This window comes from Brienomyrus brachyistius, chromosome 9 (genome assembly GCF_023856365.1).
Source record: "Brienomyrus brachyistius isolate T26 chromosome 9, BBRACH_0.4, whole genome shotgun sequence".
NCBI lineage: Eukaryota > Metazoa > Chordata > Actinopteri > Osteoglossiformes > Mormyridae > Brienomyrus > Brienomyrus brachyistius.
In genome coordinates, this window is record NC_064541.1 from 27,050,232 (window position 1) to 27,072,620 (window position 22,389).

The 22,389-nt window shown below is 48.9% G+C and overlaps 1 protein-coding gene across 2 annotated transcripts; it reads left to right on the forward strand.

Moving 5' to 3' along the window:
* Positions 1-472: 472 nt before the first annotated feature.
* On the forward strand, positions 473-20,522 carry sh3bp5b (SH3-domain binding protein 5b (BTK-associated)). 2 transcript variants are annotated; one of them, XM_049026020.1, is made up of 10 exons: positions 473-640; positions 735-852; positions 1,737-1,799; positions 4,551-4,679; positions 15,990-16,154; positions 16,261-16,391; positions 17,115-17,157; positions 17,574-17,808; positions 18,433-18,744; positions 19,119-20,522. In XM_049026020.1, exons 2-10 carry the CDS (start codon positions 772-774, stop codon positions 19,325-19,327), a joined length of 1,368 nt encoding a protein of 455 aa, XP_048881977.1. In that variant the 5' UTR covers positions 473-640; positions 735-771; the 3' UTR covers positions 19,328-20,522. The 2 variants fall into 2 exon arrangements, with proteins under 2 accessions (XP_048881977.1, XP_048881978.1); XM_049026021.1 differs by having other exon boundaries at positions 473-852.
* Positions 20,523-22,389: the final 1,867 nt, after the last annotated feature.

Here is a 22,389-nt window from a genome sequence, read left to right on the forward strand (position 1 = left end):
ATTTTAAATTTCCTAGTCGATATTTATTATACATATAAGAAATGTATCGTACAATATAATATAATGGACAAGGTAAGGAAATCTCTTTAAATAATCCCCCCCCCCCCCCTAATTTGATACCCTAAGCTCCATGGGGACATTTTGATCATTCATCAGTCATCATTTTACATTTTTTTCTTATTTAAAGAGGAGATTGAAGAGATAACCCTTAACAAGTCGTAGTGTCTCTCTGCTGATTATTAATATACACGGCATGCAAACGCAGGAAACCTCGTGTAAGTGAGGTTAAGTAAACCTGTCACCCAAAAGAGCTCCATTAAATGTGTTAAATACACGCACAAACGGACCACGGATGGTCTGTTTCCATGTCGGGACTGCGGTTGATTATAAGCCACAGAATATGGGCACACATGAATCAATCCCTCCTGGTGAAAATGTGTAAGTCTGTCAAGCAGAAGGGGGCGGGCAAAGCAGATGCGAAGAGCCTGCTCTCCCCATTGAAACGTGGGAGCCTCCAGTCGGGGAGGACGCTCCTCAGTTGCCCTAATGGCCAACCCGCATATACTCCTTGCATCCCCCTCCGGCTACAAATATCATCTTTAAATTCTGCCAGCTTTTCAGTGCGATGCAGACAATAAAAGCAAGTTTTTTATTTTATTTTAATTATTAGTATTTTTGGCGTAGCCTCGGAGAAACCAGTACGTGTCGCTAAGGTTTCGCTTTGTTCCCAACAGACGCTTCTGATCGCTTTTTATTTGGAAAAGATATATAATGGACAATTCAGAGAAGGGAAACAGATCCGACGAAGACTTGGAGTCTCCCGAAGAAGAAGAAGTGGACCCGAGGATACAGGTAAAGAAAAGCCGCCGCGAAACAGACGGCAGATGAAGGAGACAAATCGCGGGTCTGCGTATGCTAGACAAAATATGCTTTCGACCCCCCCACCCCCGTTTCAGGAAAATATCGGGGGATGGAAACTGTTTCACGTTATAGTTTACGCATACATAGATTAAGCTATGCATCATGCATTTAAACACGCACCGCCTCAGCTTTATAGCACTGATCTTGCGTCTTACCGACCAGACAGGAGACGGGACTTCGGCAGATCTATAAAACTTGGCTGCGATGCACTGGGACATGCAGTCTTTTGGAAAAATCCGCCGGGATCAGCTGCTGCGATTGTGCGCCCTGTTTATGTTGCGCCCTGTTTATGTTGCGCCTGTTTATGTTGCGCCTGTTTGTGTTTCCCCCCATATGGTGTCTGTGTATAAAGAGCGTGCATTTGGGGAGGGGGAGACGCGGGGATTCGACTGCTTTAAAACACGGCCGATCCTTTGGTTACTCGTTTAAGTGAAAAATATGTGGTCCGCGGATTGTGATCATCATAAGCATCCTAGGACCTTGGGGACTTATTGGCATAATAACGTCCTCAATTCTTATACGATAGTTCTGCTCTGCCAAAGATTTTTCAGCCGCCATCGGCCGTGTTTCTTCCTTTAGTGACGTTAATCTCGTGAAACAAGCACAACCGCAAATTAATCTTCACAACCCATACTCTACAGTCGATTTTCTTCGCCGTGCTGTCCTTATTTACTTGAAGATGCCGGCAGTATTTGTTTGATTATTAACGATGCCGCTCTGAATTTGAATGTTGGAGTCAGGACATCTCTGCAGACTCATTCCTCTCCATTCCCCCATCCCCTTATTACAAACATTTTTTTTCCTTTTTCAAACAGGGAGAATTGGAGAAGCTCAATCAGTCCACAGATGACATCAATAGATGTGAGACAGAGCTGGAGGTAAGCTGTTGAAAGGCCCATCTTCAAAAGATGCTGCTATATTCCCTCGGTAACAAAAGAATGTGTTTTTCTGTGCGGTTTCCCAAACATATGCCGAGTTGTATTTCCTTGCGTTGGCAGGCAAGACTGAAGTTTTGGGTTTAAAGGACTTAGAAGGATGGATCGTGGCTGGGATTTGGAGGCGTGATTGAGGGGTTTGCCTACGTTTAAGCATATACTGAGACTTATGAACAGCCTTACTGTCTACAGGCTGCCTGTTAACCTTTGAGATGCTCCTACTCGCTAATGAACTGCAGCATCTTTATTTTTGATTAGTCATGGGTTTTTGGAGACCTTTTTTTTGTACTTGCAGGATAAAAATGTGTGAAAGGATTTAGTCGCCCTTGGTTTGTGACAAGATAAATACAATATTAATAAGCTTTCTTAAGTGGGTAGAGCACCCCACGACCCAGTAAGAAAAAAGCGGTTTGGAAAATGGATGGATGGATGGAAGTGGTTAGAGCACTGACTTCTGTGTCATGCAGTTGCAACCAGTAACTTGGCTTGCAGATAGGTTTGGGCTCAGTTGAAGACCAGTGACTTGGCTTACAGATAGGTCTGGGTTAATTCCTCTGGTGCATACTCTGTGGGGGAGGGGGGTGGTTGCCATAGCTTGTCCTCCCTTTTCTGTCCAGGCCACACACCCCCGGGCTCACTGCACTGGATTGACCCATTTGGTTGCGTGCATGAGGACTCGGGCTGGCTTCTCAGGTCAGGTTGCTCGATACAGCCCTGCGGCTGGTCGATAGCGCGGCTCCAAAACCCGATCTCGCTTTTTAATCCCGTATTCCTTCATCTTTAATGTCTCCTAGCACCATTCTGGCTCATGGATCATGCTTCACTTTTGTGTTTTTGGCGAGAAGGATCTGTACTGATGCCTGGTGGCGGCTTTGGTTCAGCTCCAGTGCCGGTTCCAGGGCCAAATGGGGGTTGAATCGTGGCAGGAAGGGTGAGGATTGGCGGCGCTGGTGTTTCTTGGCAGTAGACGTGTGAGGGAGCGTGAGGAAGAGCAAACGGTCGAGGGGCGAGGAGAGAGCAGTGGCGCGGAAGCCAATCCCTCCCAGTTCACTGACCACTGGAAGCAGCTTTAACCCTCGGCAGGTTCTCTGGTTAAAGACATATGGACAGATTTCCTTTCACAGATGGCCAGCCTCCAGGATAGGGCTGGCTGAGTTAGTCTCCTGTCTGTTGGGGATAGCGCGCACTGGGCTTGGGTTTAACCCTCTGGTCCCTAGCGAAAAAGCCAGGACCTGTGCGTCCATGCAGGGTGACTGTCTGAACTACCAGGTGCTTCGGCTCCTGTTGCATTATGGGGAATCTAGCATGTGGGTCACCCTGGTTGCTTTCATGTCTCCCTGTGGCAAACTGGATTCCGCCATTGACTTGTGCGACGGGTAGCCAGGCCACTGCTCTACACGCTTGGACAAATTAGCCCACGCATGCAAACATACTTTTACATATTATCCGGCTGTATTCTCCCTGTACGAACACAAAGGCACTAATATGGACTCGTGTATCAGACGCTGATTAACGTGTGTCCCAGCTGGTCCAGGTGGGGGCGGCAGCATATGCGAGAGCCACAGAAACAAATGCACGGATATGGCCAGCAGGTGCCACGGGCAGCTTAGCTGGGAATTCACCCGAGTGCCCAGGATCATGGTGGAAAAGCCGTCTGTCACCAACCTGAGCTTGTGACGTTGGTCTTTCATTTTGCTCACTTCCGAGTCTCCTTAGCCAGCTTCTCTGCATCCGTTCATCAGCCTGTGGTCGGTGTTTACAGCAACGTGAATTCTGCCAAACTGGAGCACTCTGTGGATTTCGACTAACTGGATTATGCTAATTCCAGGTTGTAGCCCCTGATTAGACTAATTTTAATATATACACGTTATATGGAAGGCGGGGCGGCATGGTGGTGCAGTGGTTAGCACTGTCGCCTCACACCTCTGGGACCCGGGTTCGAGTCTCCGCCTGGGTCACATGTGTGTGGAGTTTGCATGTTCTCCCCATGTCGTCGTGGGGTTTCCTCCGGGTACTCCGGTTTCCCCCCACAGTCCATAAACATACTGAGGCTAATTGGACTTGCTTAATTGCCCATAGGTGTGCGTGTGTGAGTGAATGGTGTGTGAGTGTGCCCTGCGATGGGCTGGCCCCCCACCCTGGGTTGTTCCCTGCCTCGTGCCCATTGCTTCCGGGATACGCTCCGGACCCCCCGCGACCCCTTAGGACAAGCGGTTTGGACAATGGATGGATGGATGGATGGATGTATGGAAGACCTGGCGTAAAAAAGACACTTGTGGGACTTAACAGGTCCTGTTAACTATATAAAATTTAAATCTAATCACAGTACAGTGGTCTTTTTATGGGGGAATTACACTTGATTATTCATGATTACATCTCTCAGTTCCAAGAAGTGCAACATTTTAAAATACCTTTGGCGTTGATGTTTGTTTTTCACTCCTGTGTTAGTTTGCCTCTGAGACTTGCCTGGGGTGGGATGCTCTGGATCCCTCTTTTTGCTGTCTGTAGATGTCGAATTCTCACTGTCGTGGACAGGATGAGTGTAATGTTTGCTCCATAGAGCTTCTGCAAGGCTGTTTTACAGTGACGGGAACCTGTGCGATATGTCTTGAGTCATGACTACACTCTTCTCCTGACCGTGACCTGACTGTGTTAATCTCTGTCTCTCTCTCTCCTCACCTTCACCCCCCCCAGGATGCACGGCAGAAGTTTCGCTCTGTGCTGGTGGAGGCCACCGTCAAGCTGGATGACCTGGTGAAGAAGATTGGCAAGGCGGTGGATGACTCCAAGCCTTACTGGGAAGCACGGAGGGTGGCCCGGCAGGTGAGGGATGCTGCCGGGGGGGGGGGGGGGGGGGGGGGGTGGTGGTGTTTTGTTTGAGCAGAGATGTTTGGGTGTGTGGATCCAAAAACCTTCTAACACGAGCACTGGAGACTGTTCTTGGTCATGATATTTGCTGTGATGATAGCAGCGTATGTGCTGTTACATCTCACATGGAGATGTTAGAAACTTGACGTTACAGGTCAGCTGTTTCGATTGGCTTTCTTCTTCATACTGGATCCTAGTGTCCACTGCTTGACTCTTGGATTTTTGCGGTCCTAAATGTCCAACTAGGATTTGGACTTGATTGCTTGTTTGGACCAGAGAGCTTATGGTAACCACAGGTGGGGTTCTCACCCTGTGCTCAGCCTTTGTCAGGTGCTTTGAGTGGGTTCCTGTGGCATTTCCCTGGCTACATTAGTCAGCTGCCCGGGGGTAGCGATCTGTGAACCTTTATGTTAATTTAGTTTTGATCTCGAGTTGGTAAAATGTCTTGAAGACCTCAAAATTATGCCTTAGAATGTGAATTTCAGTTCCCTTTTCGATGGAACTGGTGATATCTGCATGCACGCCGGTCTCTTGTGGGAAAGTACTTCCTTTTTTAACTAAGATCTCAGATGCATGAGGTGTATGAGCAGCAACTAAATGTTTGATGCTGAATCCTGTCAGTCTGGACCGGCACCTTTGCTGCGGAGATTACAGCACCTGCATTAGGGGCCAGTGTGCCGTCTTCACAGAGGAGCTTTGGGTCTCCCCTTCGTCTGCAAAAAAAAACCCCACGATCTTCATGGTTAAATGACTGGCTTGTGACCACAACAGACTTCAGCAAATGAGGCTGCTTCACAGAGGCTGCTCATACATGCTATAATTAGAGCTCTGCTGTAGATAATTATCTATATTCGCACCAGGCTGAGCGAGCAGAGGGCGTTCGGCAGACCGGCGGGTGCAGGGCACTCAGGCGGTGCTGATGCTGGTCCTGAGATGCGGGTGTCCATGGTGATGATGACTCTCTCTCTGCCGATGTTTCTTCAGCTCCTATTACCCTCCGGAAGCTCACCTCTCCCTGTGTCCGTGTGACTGCCTGACATTCTTTTAGTGCTTCATAAGGGGTCGACGAAGTTGACAACTGGAATTGTTTTTTTAAGATGCATTATGTTTGATTGTCCTGGCGTTGGATTGACATTAAAATATTAAATGGCCATTCCCTGTTGGAGTGGAGCAGGAACCACAGTTTTGGAGATATTCGCAGCGATGATGTGATGTTGAAGTTGCCATTTGGCCAATAGGGGACGCTGTGCTGGGTAAAGGGGCTTGTATAATATGCTGATATTTCTGGTCCTGTACTGTCTTATTGGACTTGGGTTTGGTAATGTGGCAGGAGCTGTCATTCACAGCAGAGTTTGCTGACATTTGTCTTGCTGTCAGCACAGCTTTTAATGAACCAAGAAGCACCACTGGAATCATACGGCCGCATTATTGGTCCAGGAGAGATTTCTCTCGTCTAGATCAGTAGCACACAATCAGTGGGAGGGTCGAAGGACAATTTTCATTGGGTTACAGATTGTGTGGTTAAAACGATAATTTAGATTATTTTTTTGTCATGTCAGACCTTTGTGGTCACGAATGGCGTGCAGTGACATCTCAGAAATCTTTTTTTTTTTTTCGCACTGCTAGCACACTCCCCATTTTCGGTAAAACAAACAAACAATAGATAAATAAAGGCCGGGGAATAATGCGAGCCCTGAGGCTGCCTGCTGAGAAACGCAGGTCAGCCTGCAGAGGTGAATGCACGGTCACTGTGAATCTGGAACTTCTGTCATCCCCATTTAGGGAACGGTCCAACTTTTCACGGCATCTAGACATTATACTGGTCGGCATGCGTTTTTTTTTATAGTATTTTCCAAAACAATTCTGCCATTTTGAAATCTTGGCGGTAATATTCACTGAGTGGGGCGGTGTTCCCCGCAATCAACGTTAAATAACATGGTTTAACTCAAATACCATGGTATACTATAATACCACCCAAACCTAGATACATCCCCTCCCTGCGATCAGCCTTAAAATGTTACCCTCGTGGGCCTTGCTGCTAACCGCTAACCGCTGTTCCCCCGGAAGCCCCCTTAAGCACCACAGAATTGGAAAATCGCGCAGTGAGACCTCTGTCGGCCCCCCAGTGGGTGTGTGTTACCTCTGGGACATGGAAAAGACCCAGCTTGAGGCCGAGCTGATCTCTAAATAGTGACAGAGATGCTGTCTGCTAAAGACTCTGGGGTGATTGTTTAGCTCTGCGAAAAGTCTTCGCTTTGTTTTGTTTGGGAAATGGGCAGAAAGGCATTTTAAGAATGCAGCTCCGTTAGAGAATCAGAATCTTCTCAAGATGCTCCCACTCGGAGACGGGTCTCGGATCTGCGATTGTGACGAGGCCTTTCCATCCCGGATCAGTGGCCTCCCTCCGTACTCCAGGACCCTTGCAGGGCTGGCCGTTTCGGGACGCTCCTGCTCGCCGCGTGGGGAAGCCCTTTGAAGTTCTACCTTAGCGGACCCAATCAAAGGTCTGCCGAGCCGGTTCTAGGTGAACCCGCGCTCTCTCTCTCTCTCCTTTGCTGAGGCTCTTGCAGAGAGGCGGGTTGGCAGCCAGATTCTGCTGCCAGTTCAGTGCTTCCTGCTGCTCGGCGGAGCGCCGTATCCTCAGCAGAGTGGAATAATCCCCCCCCACCGACGCAGACAGTGGCATGAGACACAAAGGCTTTCCTGGAAAGCTGGGTCAGCCGTGGTTTTGCACGACTAAACCATGTCCGAATAATGGCTGGCATTATCGTAGACTGGGGGGGGGGGTTATTGCCTTGATGTGCGTTTAATATTTAGCGTGTCGTACAATAACTAGTCAGACTCACCTTCACTGTCAAAGCCCAAGACTTTAGAAATGTGTGATATTGTGAATGGTTTGCGATAGTCTCCTTCCTGCAGGTAGATCCTCTACCTCAGGCCGTGTGCTATGGGAGGGGTGATCTATAGGTGAGGGCAGCTCTATAGGCTGAGGGCAGCTCTATGTCAGTGTTACGGAGTTGGAAGACCACTGCTTTGTTTGATTATTTTTGTTATCGGTTTGTGTCTCGTTCAGCATTTGAAGGGCGGAGTTTTTCTTTAAGAGACTGGAATTCCTCCTTCCCACTAGCGAAATATCCATCCCACTGATTTATCCCACTGTTTGCGTGATCCTCCAGATCCTGCTTTGTTCAGGTTTCCCAGATTGTGCCGCACGGCTGCTCGGCACGTCGCACATACGGTTCTTTAAGTTGCGCTTGGCTTGATGAGAAAAAGACTTCAAAATTATTTTGTCACCTCGTGCTCCGCACTGCTGTGAGCGAATTAGCTGTGGGGGTACCACTGTAGGCATTTATGGATTCTACTTTACAGTTTCATTTTTTTTTTTTTGGGGGGGGGGGGGGGGGGGTGTTTCAGGGGAATTTTTTTGGGGATGATTTTTGGTCCATGAACATTTAGAATCCCCTGTACTTTGGTGCTCCAGCAGGGAGGAGCAATCGATAACTACCTGGCTTCACAAAATTAATCTGAAACAAAAGATGGCATCCAATCAGGTGCTTTTGGAGGTAACCTGACACAGTGAACGACACAAAGACCTTCGTCCTTAACAAAGGCACTTAGACCCACAGCTGGGGATCATGTCACTGTCTGCTGAAGAGTCTGATTGATCTGTGCACAGATGAGACACTTTATGAATAAGTGATGTTGGAGACGTGTGATTTATATAGAAACATTTATCTTTATATATTCTTTAAAAAGCTTACTTTAAGGGCCTTTACCAGCCCTAAAACCTCCCAAGTTCTGGGGAAACGTGTGTACTGTCCTTATCTTTTAGGGTCTTATCTTTCGCTTGGTTTATTAAGCTGAGCTTTGTCTGTAGCCTCTCTCTTTGGTGGTGGGGATGTAAGGTGGGCGGGGCCTTCGTCTCGCTCCACTGCGCAACTCGTTACCTCCTGTAATCGGGGTGTAGCGGCCAGGTCGGCCCAGCCCTGCCTGACACACTGCCGCAGTCTGCGTTTTGCCGCTGTGCGCCCTCCTTAATGACATATTCATCTTATATCTTATATGTTTATACTTTTTATATTGTATATTGTACTAAGAAGATGAGAGATATGTTATGGACATATAGTGAATTGACAATTTTGATTTGATTTTCACATCCTCTTAACTAACAGGCCTTTTGTTTTCCTGTGGATGTTTGAATAGCTCAGCGCAACCTACTAGCATGTTAGCCACTGCTAGTAAATCTCCACGTGTCAGTCGCCGCAAACTGAGAAGGAATTGCTGCTAAGTGATTAAACATTTCCATTTGTACTCATTATAGTCTCAATATTTCATCTGCAGGGAAAATTGAAGCCATGGGGCCGTCACTCTGATCCCGCGGCTGTTACTAGCTGTGTAATTTGTTTTTTTTCGTCCAAAAAACGTGCAGGATGTCTCTGAGTGCTGGCGGTGCGGTGGATGGTCACCATGAAGCAGGAAGTGACCAGCACATTCTGCAGAGATGGGGGTATCTGTGCATTGAGCCAATGGCCCGGGGGTGACGCATACTGCCAGCAGAAATCATTGAATTATTTGTTTCTCGAGAGCATAGATGGGCCTGGATCTGACATCTGATTAGTGGGACCTTCTGCAGGTATTTTGGGGATTACAGGGCTGACTGATGCATGTGAAGGATAAGCCTGCTCTTGTATATACTGGCTCAGCATACTGATGAAAACCTCTCGTCACAGCCCCTGCTCTCATGAGCTTATCCAGTCCTCTTAATGAGCTTAATGCTATCTTTAGCCAGAGCCATTGTGGGGGGGACAGCCTGCCGAGGGTCCCCGGGGGGCGGGGGGGGGGGGGGGGGGGGTTAGTCTGATTCCCTAGGGTCGTAAAGTTGGCCATATACTTCAAACGACGTGCGGACAGAATGAAATCTATCAAGTTGGCGAGAACAATCAGTCGCGCGTTTATTCTATTTATTTATCCTGTTCTGTTTCACGCCACAACCCGAGAGATTGTGTTTGCTGCAGAAGACCCGCATGCAGGCCGCAAACATACGTGTTGTGGGAAGTGTGTGAGTCACTTTTAAAACGGAGATGGCATTTCCGCGGCAAATGTTACACGGTTCTGATGTTTAATATCATTAATACACAAATACACGCCTTAATTTAGAATGACGTTGACTCCGTCGATTTTGCCTGAAGTACAATTCCTGTTTCCGGAAAAGTCTGGGTATTTTCCAAAATGCAACAAAAACAAAAAAATCTGTGATTTGTTCATTCATATGAACCTTTTATCTAACTGACAAAAGAGCAAAGAAAAGTGCCAATATTTTAACTGACCAATTCAACTGTATTTTATAAATATAAAAGTTTATTTGATGCCTGCAACGCACAACAAAAGTTGGGACAGAGGCATGTTTACCGTTATGTTACATTTCCTTTTCTTTTAATTACACTCGTTAACAGTTCGTGAGCTGAGGATACTCAATGCTGCAGTTTTGCAACCCGAACATTTGTCCAGTGTTGCTTGATATAAGACTTCAGCTGCTCATCAATTTGTAGTCTCCGTTCTCTGGTTCTCCTCTTCTTGATCTACAATACCTTTTCAATAGGAGATAGATCTGGACTGTCAAGCAAATGTTCTCCATGTCTATGCTGTTGTAGCTCACGCAGAATGTGGTCTGACACTGTCCTGCTGAAATACGTGTGCACCTCCCGGGAAAAGATGTTCCCTTGATAGCAACACAAGTCTTTTTAAAAACCTAATATACGTCTCTGTATCAGTGGTATCTTCACATACATGCTTCTCGTCCATGTCGTGGGCACTGATGCACCCCCATGCCATCACAGATGCTGCCTTTTGCACCTTTCGCTGATGGCAGTCTTGGTGACCAGTTTTATCTTTGGCGTGGGAAGACTTGATGTCCGTGAAAACAAGCTGAAATGTGGACTCATCTGACCACAGCACACTTCTCCACCGTGTTTCAGTCCATGGGATAGGCTTGGGAACTCGACAGAGTTCTGCATAGAGTTGATGTATGGTTTCCTCCTTGCGTAATGCAGTTTCAGGTTGCATTTATGGACGGAGCAGCGGACTCTAAGTGACGACAGTTTTCTGAAGACGACCTGTGCCCATGTGGATGCATTTGCACAGTAGCATGACGGGTTCTCAGGTAGTTCTGTCTGAGGGCACAAAGACCACAAGCACTCAGCGGTGGTTTCTGACCTTGCATTTTACGCACTGAGATGTCTCAGAATTCCCTGGATCTTTTCACAATGTTATGTACTCTGGATTTTGAAAGACCTGAATTCTCTACAGTACTGAGAAATGTTCCCTTTGAACTGACTAAGAATTCTCTTACAAATTTTGCCACAAAGGGGTGATCCACGACCCATCCTAGTTTGCAAAGACTGAGCCTTTGGTAGATGCTACTTTTATACCCAATCATGATACCTAACTTTTCATTCCGTCTTTAAATCTGCCCCAACTTTTGCTGAGAAGTTGTTGGTGTGTTGCCGGCATCAAATTCTAACTTGTTTATATTTATAAAATACAACATTTAAGTTGGTCAGTAAAAATTAATTTTTACTTGTACTTTTGTACTTTAATCAGTTAAATAAAGGTTGACGTGAATTAACAATCTGTTTTTGTTTTTATTGCAATTTAGAAAATACCCAAACTTTTCTGGAAATGAGATTTTTGTTTAAGGCTACCTTAACAGTCCTGTCGGAACAGATACGGCAGAAAAAACCAGGAATGAGGTGGTTTTGCGGCACTCGGGCCTGAACAATCCCACGGCTGCCCCTAAGTACCCCCCCCCCCCCCCCCCAGAGAGCCCACTGACCAGCAGACCACCTCTGAGGCAACAGCCATGTAAGGGTCATTTTGGGTTTCTGAGACTAGATGACGTACGTCACAGACTGCCCTGTTCCCATCTTTCCAGGGGGAAAAGCCCTCCTTGCTTGTGTGGGAACTTCTGCCACATGCTGTATGAAGAAGGACTGTCCTGCTGTCCTCAGGAAGCAATTGCTGATATTATGATGACAATCAATATGGGGATGGGGAAGAACGGGATGCGTGTTGGGTGGGGGGGTATGGGGAGATGACCGATTCACTCATACCGTGTTGTGATGAAAAGGGCTGCTGTTGCCATGGTGCCTGTTACCAGGCCCCCATCTCCCCAGCCCAGAAATTAACATTCCCTAAGAACGGTAATTACTTAATGATTAATTACTTAACCAGGGGCAATGGAAGCAACCTCTGTTTCCCCAGAATGACAGCTGAGGCTTAGAGTAACCTGGCAGTGGTATTAAGATATTTCTGGAAATGCTGTCTTGCTGATTCGAGCAGTTTATCCTGCTGTTGATTCCTGCTCATGTTCTCACTGGCTGATGTGAAATTTTGTCACCCCATAAACGCAACAGTGATATACGGCTGCACTCCCAAGGCCACAGTCAGGAAAAACACAAATAACAATTTTATAAATATTAGCAGTTACCACTCTGTTGTGGTATTCATCTTGGGTGCATCAAATACATTTTAATCAAGATTGAGATAGTATTGAAGTACAGTGGACTGTTGCACAATCGGCATTTATATAATCATTGCATATGCAACAGTTTTATTTTGATGAAATTTATTGTTTCAAAAGGGTATAACCGGAAGAAAAACGGTTTTATGTCTCATTCATATTTCTAAGAGTCTAATGATCTCAGGACCCTGCAGGAATCATGCAACTGAGAGAGGTGAGTTGTTCTGTGAACCGAGCGGGGGGGGGGGGAGTGTGCTAGAGAGTGGTGCTTGCAGCTACTACTCCTATCTGTCTTGTTTGAGAGGTTTTCCCAAGAATGAACATGAAGCGCAATGAATCATGGGATTGGTCTCTGATGAATTCTTGATATTTGGGGTGGGACAAGAATGATATCTAGGGTTTTTTTTTTTTTTACCATCCTCTGTACTTCTGTTCTTAGGAATTGGAAATAGTCTTCGGCAGTGGATCTTGTGCGGAATTTCCCTAGACATGCTATGTGTGAGAGTGTCTTTAGAAGGCCACTCTGTGGACCCACCTCTGATTAACCCAGCAGCTGCAGGTCTCTCCTCTGGCAGTGGGGCTGGTCCTGAAAGATCTGTGTCCCAGGGAGAAGTTGTGGGGGCCTCTGCTCATGTTTTGTATGTACCTGCACTGCCTTTCATCCAGGCTCAGTTTCTCACTTCCTGTTGTGATGACTTGACAGAGGGATCAGTGCAGACTTTAGTTGACCAATGAAAATACCCATCATGCCTTTTTTCTTCCCCCCCACAGCACAACTGCCTGTCATATTCGCGTAACAATCCTCTCCTTCACTCACCTCCCCCATTTTTGCAGAGGGCTACAGATTACGATTAGAACTTTCTGGAAGCTGGAAATGAAATTTCTCGCCCTGTGAACCGAGGGGCCACATTTTGTGATGTGCTGAACTGTGGTGGATGCTGTTCCCTGCGGGCGAGGTTGGGAAAATGACCTCGCTGTGCTTGTTGGTCGAGTACTTGGCAGAGAGTCTGCAGCCCCACCCCCCCCCCCCCCCCCACTTTGGTGAGGCCACAACCGTGTGTAATATGAGAAGGCAGTTTATCCCGCTGTCATCGCTTGTTTGCGCTAAAGGGCAGCATGTTTAGATTCCCCATGACAGACTGACTTGGTATTTATAGGTTTAAATATCCAATAGCCCCTCCCCCTTTCAAACTTGCTACAGTCCATCCTCCAAGGTGTACACTCTCCACACAAACTGTTTTGAAGGGCAGGGTAAGATCCACTTTCATTTCTCTATTACCTTTTCGCTTTCGGCCCCAAAAAACAAAGCTGTCTGTTGCAGCGGTATAGTCTGCAGAAAAGGTCAGCAAGCCGCAGGTCGCTATGGAAACACAGCGTGGTCACCCTGGATGCTGCAGTGTAGAGGAGTGACTGCCGTGCCCCGCCTTAATCTCCGCCCTCCGCCCTGGTGCACCACGTTTCTGTATCATGACAACATCTACAGTCTCCTGGCCTGCTGTTCTGCACTTTGCACAAGAGAGGCGGGCTGTAATGCAAGGTTTAATTAGCTGTTTACCAGGTTTACTAGGTGTGTCTGAACAGGAAAATCTGCAAAGCATCTTGGATTCTGGCTCTTCGGGACTGGAACCGGGGGAACCCTTTGTAATGTAAATACAGACGCTCCTCTACTTACGAATGAGATGCATTCCGAACGGCCATTCGTAATTTGAAATGTTCGTAAGTCGTTATTCAACAACAAGTGGGGAGTAAGCAGGGTTGCAAAATTCTGGGAATTTTCCATTAATCCCCATGGAAAGTTTCCAGCTTGGAATATTTCCAAAATTCCCCAGCCTAACTTCCCATGGAATGTTCCCTTTGCATCCCTAGCTGGAAGCCAATTTATCGTCATTTTAGTAGCATATATTCAAGATTCCCTTTCTGTTAAGGAGCTGGGTGGTACCGGAAGGTTGTGGGGTCTGTTTTGCTCCATCTTTGCAACATGGCGTTGTAGGCTGTCTGAATCCCTCCTGGTAGAAAGAGGTCAGGGAGGATGTGGAACAAACACTGGGGCGTTTCATACATGCCGCGGCGAGACTGTGTCTGCAGGACGTTACTTACTGCTGACTTTTTTGCGCATTTGGGTCAGAGTACATCCCTCTTATTTTGCAGTGTCTGAAATTTTGGGGTTGGGTGGAGGGACCTCCGCCTTACCAAGAGTGATAATGGAAAGTTGCAGCTGTCAAGCACTTGTCATAGTTACCTCAGAATATGGGCGTGAATTGTGGGGATGGACAGCAGCATGGAGTCTTGGAAAGTGCAGGACGTGCTGATGAGACAGCAGGTAGCAGTTTGTGAAACGTTGGCCGCTGCTCTGCGCGGACTCCTGGGCGACGTGCCCTCCCCAGGGACGCCCCCCACTCCGCACATGACGGTGGGTTCAAGCCGCTGAGGCCTATTTAAGCTACGGGGGTATTTTAAAACCGGCCTAGTTTCTTGGCAGGGGAAAAAAAAATGTATTTGTAACCTCAGCTGTGATGCATTCCCAGGTTTCTGTCAGGCCATCGCCTTGACAACAAGCAGTTCGGCGCAGCGCCGCGCAAAATAGTTTAATTTCCCAGCTCTGTCCTTTTTAATATCATATTCAGCTGGGATTCGATGGGCCTGCATCCCGCTGCTAAACACTGAGGATTGGGCCACGTTCAGTAGTCTGACGTAGGAATGTGTTGGAATGCTGGATCCATTTTTTTTCCCCCCCAAACAGAAATTACTGCTTTCCCAATTTGAAATTTGCTCTGTGCCGCGCTGTGATTCAGTTTGTGGTAATATATTGATGTGCCTGAGACTCTCGTGGGGCAAACTGAACGTTTCTCGGAGATCTTTATCTCATTAGGTTACATGATCGTGTCATGCTGAGGCTATGGGCACAGTGGCTGGACAGGCGGCCTCAGTCCAGGTACCTGGACTGGATTGGACCTGGACTGGACTGGACCTGGACCTGTCTGTGGATGCACCTTCCATTTAGCATATGCTCAGATCCAGCTTGCACCTCACAGACATACTCTAGGCATGCAGCTACTTCTGCGTGTGCAGTCATTTTTAACCAGAGACAGTTCTGGATCGAGTCACGATGGCTTTAAACAGAAGATGTGCCCCTCGCGCTTGCAGATCCGTGACGTCGGGATGCGTTAGCACTCGGCTGCTGATGCTTGGTGTCAGGAAGCTGCTGGCCTGCCTCTTGCGCTGCCTCGTGATGCATATTTCGCTTAAATACACGGAGAGTTCAAAAACATGTATTTTTAACTGCACCTTAATACTTTATATCTGGTCCGTGAAGGCAGCGTCGATGTCCCATAGCGCCAGGGGTGCATGTGTGCGTATCTATGTGTTAACCTGCCTGCCCCAGCTCTTGAGAAGGGTCACTTTTCACTAATTTCACATTGTGTGGCTTTGCCGATTATAGCAGATGGCTGCTTGGAGTTGGGGGGTGGGGGTGGGGGGGGGGGGTCCATCACGGTTCCCAGAGGATGCTCCGGCAGGCCCCTGCATCGTCGTTGCTACCGAACTGGGAGGCGTCGGCCGATGCTGGTCTGGGGAATCCGTCTGCTGTAGCACCTGAGCCTCTGACTGAATGCGCATGGGGGCCATTTGGACTAGCAGGGGGCCATATTAAATATTTCATGACTCATGAAAGCCAGACTGTGTCCCAGGGGGGATTGGAAGCCTCAGAGCTTTGACTCATGGGCTTCGTGCACTTGCTGTGCCCCCAGGCTCAGCTAGAGGCCCAGAGGGCCACGCAGGACTTCCAGAGGGCCACTGAGGTACTGCGGGCGGCCAAAGAGACCATTGCCCTGGCGGAGCAGAGGCTTCTGGAGGAAGATAAGCGGCAGTTTGACTCGGCCTGGCAGGAGATGCTCAACCACGCCACCCAGAGGGTAAATAGAAGAGGACACCTAAGCAGAATGCTTTACTCGTGTTTCTCCTTGTTTCACACTCGCGACACCAGCCTCTTTCTGACGACGTTCCCTTTTGCCGGCGCAGGTGATGGAGGCGGAGCAAACGAAAACGCGCAGCGAGCTGGTGCACAAAGAGACGGCGGCCAAATACAACGCCGCCATGAGCCGCATGAAGCAGCTGGAGAAGAAGCTGAAGCGGACCATCAGCAAATCAAAGTGAGCCGACCATCACCTAGCAAGGCTGGCATGCTGTGAATAGCCAATCAAAGCCTGGCATTCTGTCATGTGACATACCCAGCACCCAGTAGACTTGATTCTAATGTATTAAATTGCTCTAGAAGGTTATGTTTTGCAAGGATTGTTGAGGATTGGATAGTGGGAGAGGGAACAAAAACAGGGATAGCTTGTAAGCACCCCCCCCCCATTAAGCCCCCCATCCCGCTGATTAGAGACTGTAAATCCTGGCTAATTTACTCATGTGTATCACTGTCCTGCGTCTCATTCATCTCCCTGAACAGCCCTAAGAGCAGGCCAGGCCATTAAGCAGCTGACTATCAGGGGTGGGCGGGTGGGGTCCTCTGTGTATTCGGCTCTCCAGTTGAGGTTCTGTCCACTTCCCTGCACAACCTCTCTCACGTTCATCAAAAACGAGTAAGACGGATTGGAGCTGGAACAGCGGGAATCTGTAATCACTCATCGCTAAATGCGACGAATCCTCCGGCGTGCTCAGCTGCAGGTCGCGGGGAGCTCCCTGGAGGCCTGGCGTTTGGATCTGGATGTTTAACTTCTGGGAAACTTCTGGGGAGGTCTGTGTGGACCATGTGACCTTCTGGAGTCATGCGTGGGCCAGACCCCTAGGACCAGATTCCCAGAACAGGGGGATGTGGTGCCAGCAAAATGTCTGCGCTGTTTTACTGGTTTCTTTCTCTTTCTCCTCAGACCGTATTTTGAACTGAAGGCAAAATACTACCTCCAGCTTGAGGTGAGTCTGCTCCTATAATGCTGTTTGGCAAATATATCTCCTAAGTAGCAGTTCATTGCTTCATTGGTCCGTCCCGGTCGGTCGGTCAGATAACCTTAGTTGCTTACAAGGCGTGAAACCCCTCAACAGGAGGTTGGTCCCTGCTGACTGCCTGCCGGATTAAATTTTGCAGTGACATTAGTCAGTGACTTGTACAGTTGTACTCACACAGCAGCTCTCAGTTCCTCTGCAGAGGGCTTTGTTATCACATCCCAGCTCTGGTCCAGGAGGATTGACACCTCCTTTGTCCACACTTGACCTTCACGATCTGCTGAAACGATAATGGTTTGGTCCTTCGGGGGCCGTATGCTCTGAAGACCCCTCCCTGTTTCCCTTCAGTGGAATTGACCAGTTGCGTTCTCTGACCGTCTCCCCAGCACCTTAAGAAGAACGTGGATGAGTTGCAGGCCCATCTCACAGGGGCCAAGGGGGCGTACAAGACGGCGCTGCGCAACCTGGAGACCATCTCCGACGAGATCCACGAGCGGCGGCGTGCAGCCGCCATGGGCCCACGGGGGCGGGGCGTGGGGGCCGAGGGCGATGGCAGCGGCCCGGACGACGACGATGGCGGCGGTGGCACTAACCTCAAGATGGACTCAGACGGCATCTCCGGTGAGCAGTTACACTAACGCCTAGTGCATCCTTACTTCACGAGGGTCTCTCCCATGTAGGAACATTGCAAAGTACTGGTGTAAAGTATTTACACAATGAGAAATGAACGTCTTCAGAACCCAACAGAGTCTGTGGCAAAGGCTCTACCACTATGCATGTAATTTACAGTTTTCTACAGTTTTTTTCAGTCAAAATGTTGGGCGTTCTTGGGTAATATTTTTGAGTTTGAATACAGCTCAGGGTTAGTTTGGAGTATGTGCAGGACTGAACACCGCATCTGGCTGAGCACAAGCTCAGCAGAGGGTTAAGTGGGTTAAATGAGTAGGATGTAATGCGGATCTTGCAAACTAAACAGTTTGTAGGTAGTTCAGGATACTGCTAAGGGTGTGAATATGAGGACTACATAGAAATCTGGGGCATTGACTGAATTTTAAATGTCTTTGTTTATGGTAAATGTTTCTGCGTAAGACCAGCCCTTTGCACTTGGGATCCGACTGTACGAGAGAAGCAGCACTGAATTTAAACCAGTTAGAGCAGTTTTTAAATAAGCTGCTATAAATACGCTGGACTCGGGTCCCGTAGCGGGGGAATCATGGGTAAGAGGACACATCCCCCTCCCCGCAGTGGCTTCGGAGTCGTTCGAGGATGAGAATGGCAGCAGCGCCATGTCGGAGGACTCGGAGACGCGCTCGACCTGCAGCCTGAGCTCGGGGCCCCTCGGCTCACTGGACCTGACCTGCTCCTTCCTGCCCTCCTCGCCTTCCTCATCTTCGGCATCCCCGTCCCCTTCTGCCTCCTCCTCCTCTTCCTCCCGGCCCTGCAGTCTGGACCTTCCCAGCCCCGTGTCACTTTCAGACTTTGGGCTCATCTCGCCGATCCTGGGCCCGCGGAGCGAGTGCAGTGGGGCATCGTCCCCGGAGTGCGACCTGGAGCGAGGTGCGTCTCCGTGTGTGTGTGTGTGTGGGTGTGTGTGTCTCCCTGTGCGTTTCTGTGTGACTGTGTGTATTTCTGTGTATATCTGTCTTGTCTGTAAAATCCTCCCTTGACCTGCTCCTCCCGTTGAGGGCCTTGTCCCTGGGCAGACTGTGTACCGTAGATCTGTTGTGCTGCCATGTTGCTGTTTCGAGTGAAACGCCTTGTGGTGCCCCGGCTGCTTGCAGCCGCACAGTCACCTGCAGGAGTCCGTTCACTTTCTTTGCCGTGGTGAAGAGTATAGATGCATGTAAGCGTCATTCCCAGAATGCAGCGTGCCCACTGCATCCCTCCACTCCCAATTACAGCTGTGTCTGTGTGTGTCCGTGCGTGTCCAGGTGACCGTGCGGAGGGAGCCGAGGGAGAGCTGGAAGACGTCCTCAACAACAACCCCAACGGTGGCGGCGGTGGGGGGGGGAAGAGGGCCGGCAGCCTGGAGAGCCACCTCAGCCAGCTGACGCTGCAGCGCGCCAAGGTCATTGACCGCGACCGCTGTAGCCTGGCGCAGCTGCCCATGCCCGCAGTTCTGCTGCTCAACGGTGTTTGACGACCCCCCCCCCCCCCCACAAAAAAAAAACATTATATGTGCCAAGAAGCATCTTCACTAACCACTCCAGTCCTCTCCATTCAAAACTGACCAAAGCGGTCAAGTAGTCAAACACGATGTTTTGTTTTGTTTGGGCAGGACACCCTTGTGCCAACGACGTTTTTTGTCCGAACACGGCGTGTCGGCATAAAACGCTCAAACATAGACTGTTGACTCGGTCGCTTCCTTTGTCTCCTGCCCTCCATCTCTTCCCCACCCCATCCTCCCCCCTCACACCAACTCCGCTGCCGGCTCTCCTCCGCCCACAGCTCCTGCACGTGTGACTGGGCTGCCAGGGGCTGGCTACACTTCAGAGGGGTTGCCAGCTTAGCTCTGCCGTCACCGCGGCCCTTTCCATGCGCCTGCATGTCGCCTTACTGCCCCTCTTGGCTCGGAGTCACTGAAACCCAGTGCCGCTAGCTAGCATGTGCCACACAACAGAGGGGCTGGGGTGGCGCCGCCCCCAACCCAGTATTTTTCCTGGTTTGAGAGAAATCGCACCTCCCGCAGCCGCCTTCAGCACCAGGACAGGTTGAATTAATGAGCTTCCAGACGCTTTGAGACGGCACAGCAGTCCTGTCATCCATCTTCGTGCCCCAGCATCTCTCAGGATCTGCAAAAAAGCGACCCTCCATTTTGTCAAAAAAAAAAAAAAAAATGTAACCTTAAAGCAATAGTCAAGTACATTGTTCCTGTTTCCTGTAGATAGCGGTTAGATGCTGTCGGGGATTCATGGCGATTTTTCTAGAACCGTATAATTGTTGCAGGAGTGGCTGTAGACATGGCTGATGTGACTTGGGTGGAGTCCGAATGACGGACCAATGAGGGATCAGTACCCCGGACAAAGGGTGGTTGAGATGAGACCCGGTAGTGACGCGAAGCGTGCCGTTCGCTTGCGTGTAGCTCTAGCTGCCGTCCACCTGACGACCTTCCTGTCGCCTGTCCGTTTAGGTGCCCCATCTGCGTGATGCCTGTGCTCTCGTCGTGCCCTCTGCTCTGTGCGTCTTTCTGTATAATGTTTGTGTATTGCTGTTCCCCCTGGTGTTTCTGCAAGAGAAAATGAGTATTTTTCCAGTGTCTTGTTGCGGTATCTCACAGGTCTTCGGCCACATCTTGTGTACCCGTTTTCAGTGTAATAAAACTATTATTTACTGCAGTAGATGTTTCGTGTTTGTTTTCGGCGCCCATGGTGTGGACGGAGATTTCCGGAGCGCAGTTCGCGGCAAGCTTTTCAGATCCACCTCTTAACTGGAACATCCCAATTTTGGGAATGCTAGGGGGGCAACATTGCATGGTGCAGGTTTGACGTACAATACAGATGCTTGTCTGAATTTTTCCATTTCTAAGGATGGATGGGATCAAAAAACAATGACTGAAACGTCAAATTTCAGTTTAAAGGATACTGGCAAAACCAAAAATACCACAGGAATGAGAGAGGAATGACAATGAACGATCCCTGAAGAATTGTAGTCCTGTTACCTTCGCCCTTGAATTGGATGTTGTCCCTTCTTCCCCCCTCATTGCTATCAAGACTCTACCCTGGAAGTTTTATTCAGTTTCTATGGGGAGAAAATGGATGGATCTTTGTACTCTACTTACATAAATCCAGAAAATGATCAAGTGCACTTCCCTTTGCTTGTTTATTCATTCATAGTGCAAAGATTGACACTGAAGCCGCAGGTCAGTGCCGCTCAGGAACGATGGTCCAGCTACCTCCAATGTCAGTCCTGAGTGGCCGTCGCGAAGTGTCACAGAGGCAAATGTAAACTACAAACTTTGACACCAGATCGGCATGAAAATGAGACGATCAAAATCACGCACATTCAAACTTTTGCTCCGGCAGTAGAAGAATTGGGGAAGGGGGGGGGGCAACTGCTGATTGGATTAGTGGGTCAGAGGGCTTCCCGTTAGCAGTGGCGGGGGAAACATATGCCCCTCTGCTTGAGTAGGAGAGGGCAGGTGTGGGTTGGACAGCGGTCGGCCTGAGGGACACGTCCCACCCTGAACTTTTGGCCACTGGCTGCCACTGGCAACTCTGTAGGGACATCAAAGAGCGAGGTTTAGATCCTGACGTCAGGATCTACGAGCAGCTGACCAGAGTGCTGCCTATTTATTACAGCCTGCTACCGTAATTATGCAAGTCGTCAAGGACACTGCAGGTCAAGGGCGCGCACACATCCGGCCATTTAGTGATCCCCGGAATTCCGCGAGCCGTCGAGGACACTGCAGGTCAAGGGCGCGCACACACCTGACCAGTGATCCCCAGCGGTGTTCCGAGCCACACAGCGCTTCAGAATCAAGCCGCTGCGTCCCTCGTGTTTTTCGACTGGCTGTGTGAACACACGCTCGATTTATATACAGCTCCAGAAATTAAGAGACCACAGCAAATTTCCAGTTTCACTCCTTTCTCTCAATCTATGGGTATGCTGCTGTGTAAAAATTTTTTCAAACTCCAGTGTGGCTCTTCTCTGTTCCTCATTAATGAAAAGCTTCTTCCTTGCTTTATGGGACTTCAGTCCTGCTTCTACGAGTCTGATACGAATTGTCCTAGCAACGCACATCGCTCCACTTAATGTTTCCCGTTCCTTTTGAAGGTGACTTGATGTCATCCTCCGATTCATGAGGCGCTTCCACATAAGTTGACGGTCATCTCTGGCATTAGAAAGTTGCTTTTACCCTCTGTCTGGCTACTTTTGGTCATTCCCAGTGTCTCCTGCTTTACATTGTGTACTGCGGTCTTAAATTTACCTGCGGCTCAGTGTAGCCTTCTGCCAGCAGAACCAAGATTAAACCAGAATTTAACAATGTAGATTCTTAAAAAATATGGAATAGTCTCTTTTTTTTCCAGAGTTGTATATAAAGCATGTCATTCCGTATCACCCGCCATTCCAATCCCACCGCCCAGCCATGCTATATCCGGGTGTGTGTGTGTCCTGACCAGCCAGTGTCACCAGTGGCCTCCTGCATAACAGCATGGATGCCATTGCGAGTGAAGGTCACCGGAGTATGTTCTCCAATCGGGA

Bases quoted from the DNA above. Each gene is read 5' to 3' on its own strand.
- sh3bp5b (XM_049026021.1), top strand. From the start codon at position 772: ATGGACAATTCAGAGAAGGGAAACAGATCCGACGAAGACTTGGAGTCT. The intron at 16,392-17,114 runs GTGAGCCGACCA...CTTTCTCCTCAG, and splicing joins CGGACCATCAGCAAATCAAA to ACCGTATTTTGAACTGAAGG. The intron at 17,158-17,573 runs GTGAGTCTGCTC...CCGTCTCCCCAG, and splicing joins AATACTACCTCCAGCTTGAG to CACCTTAAGAAGAACGTGGA.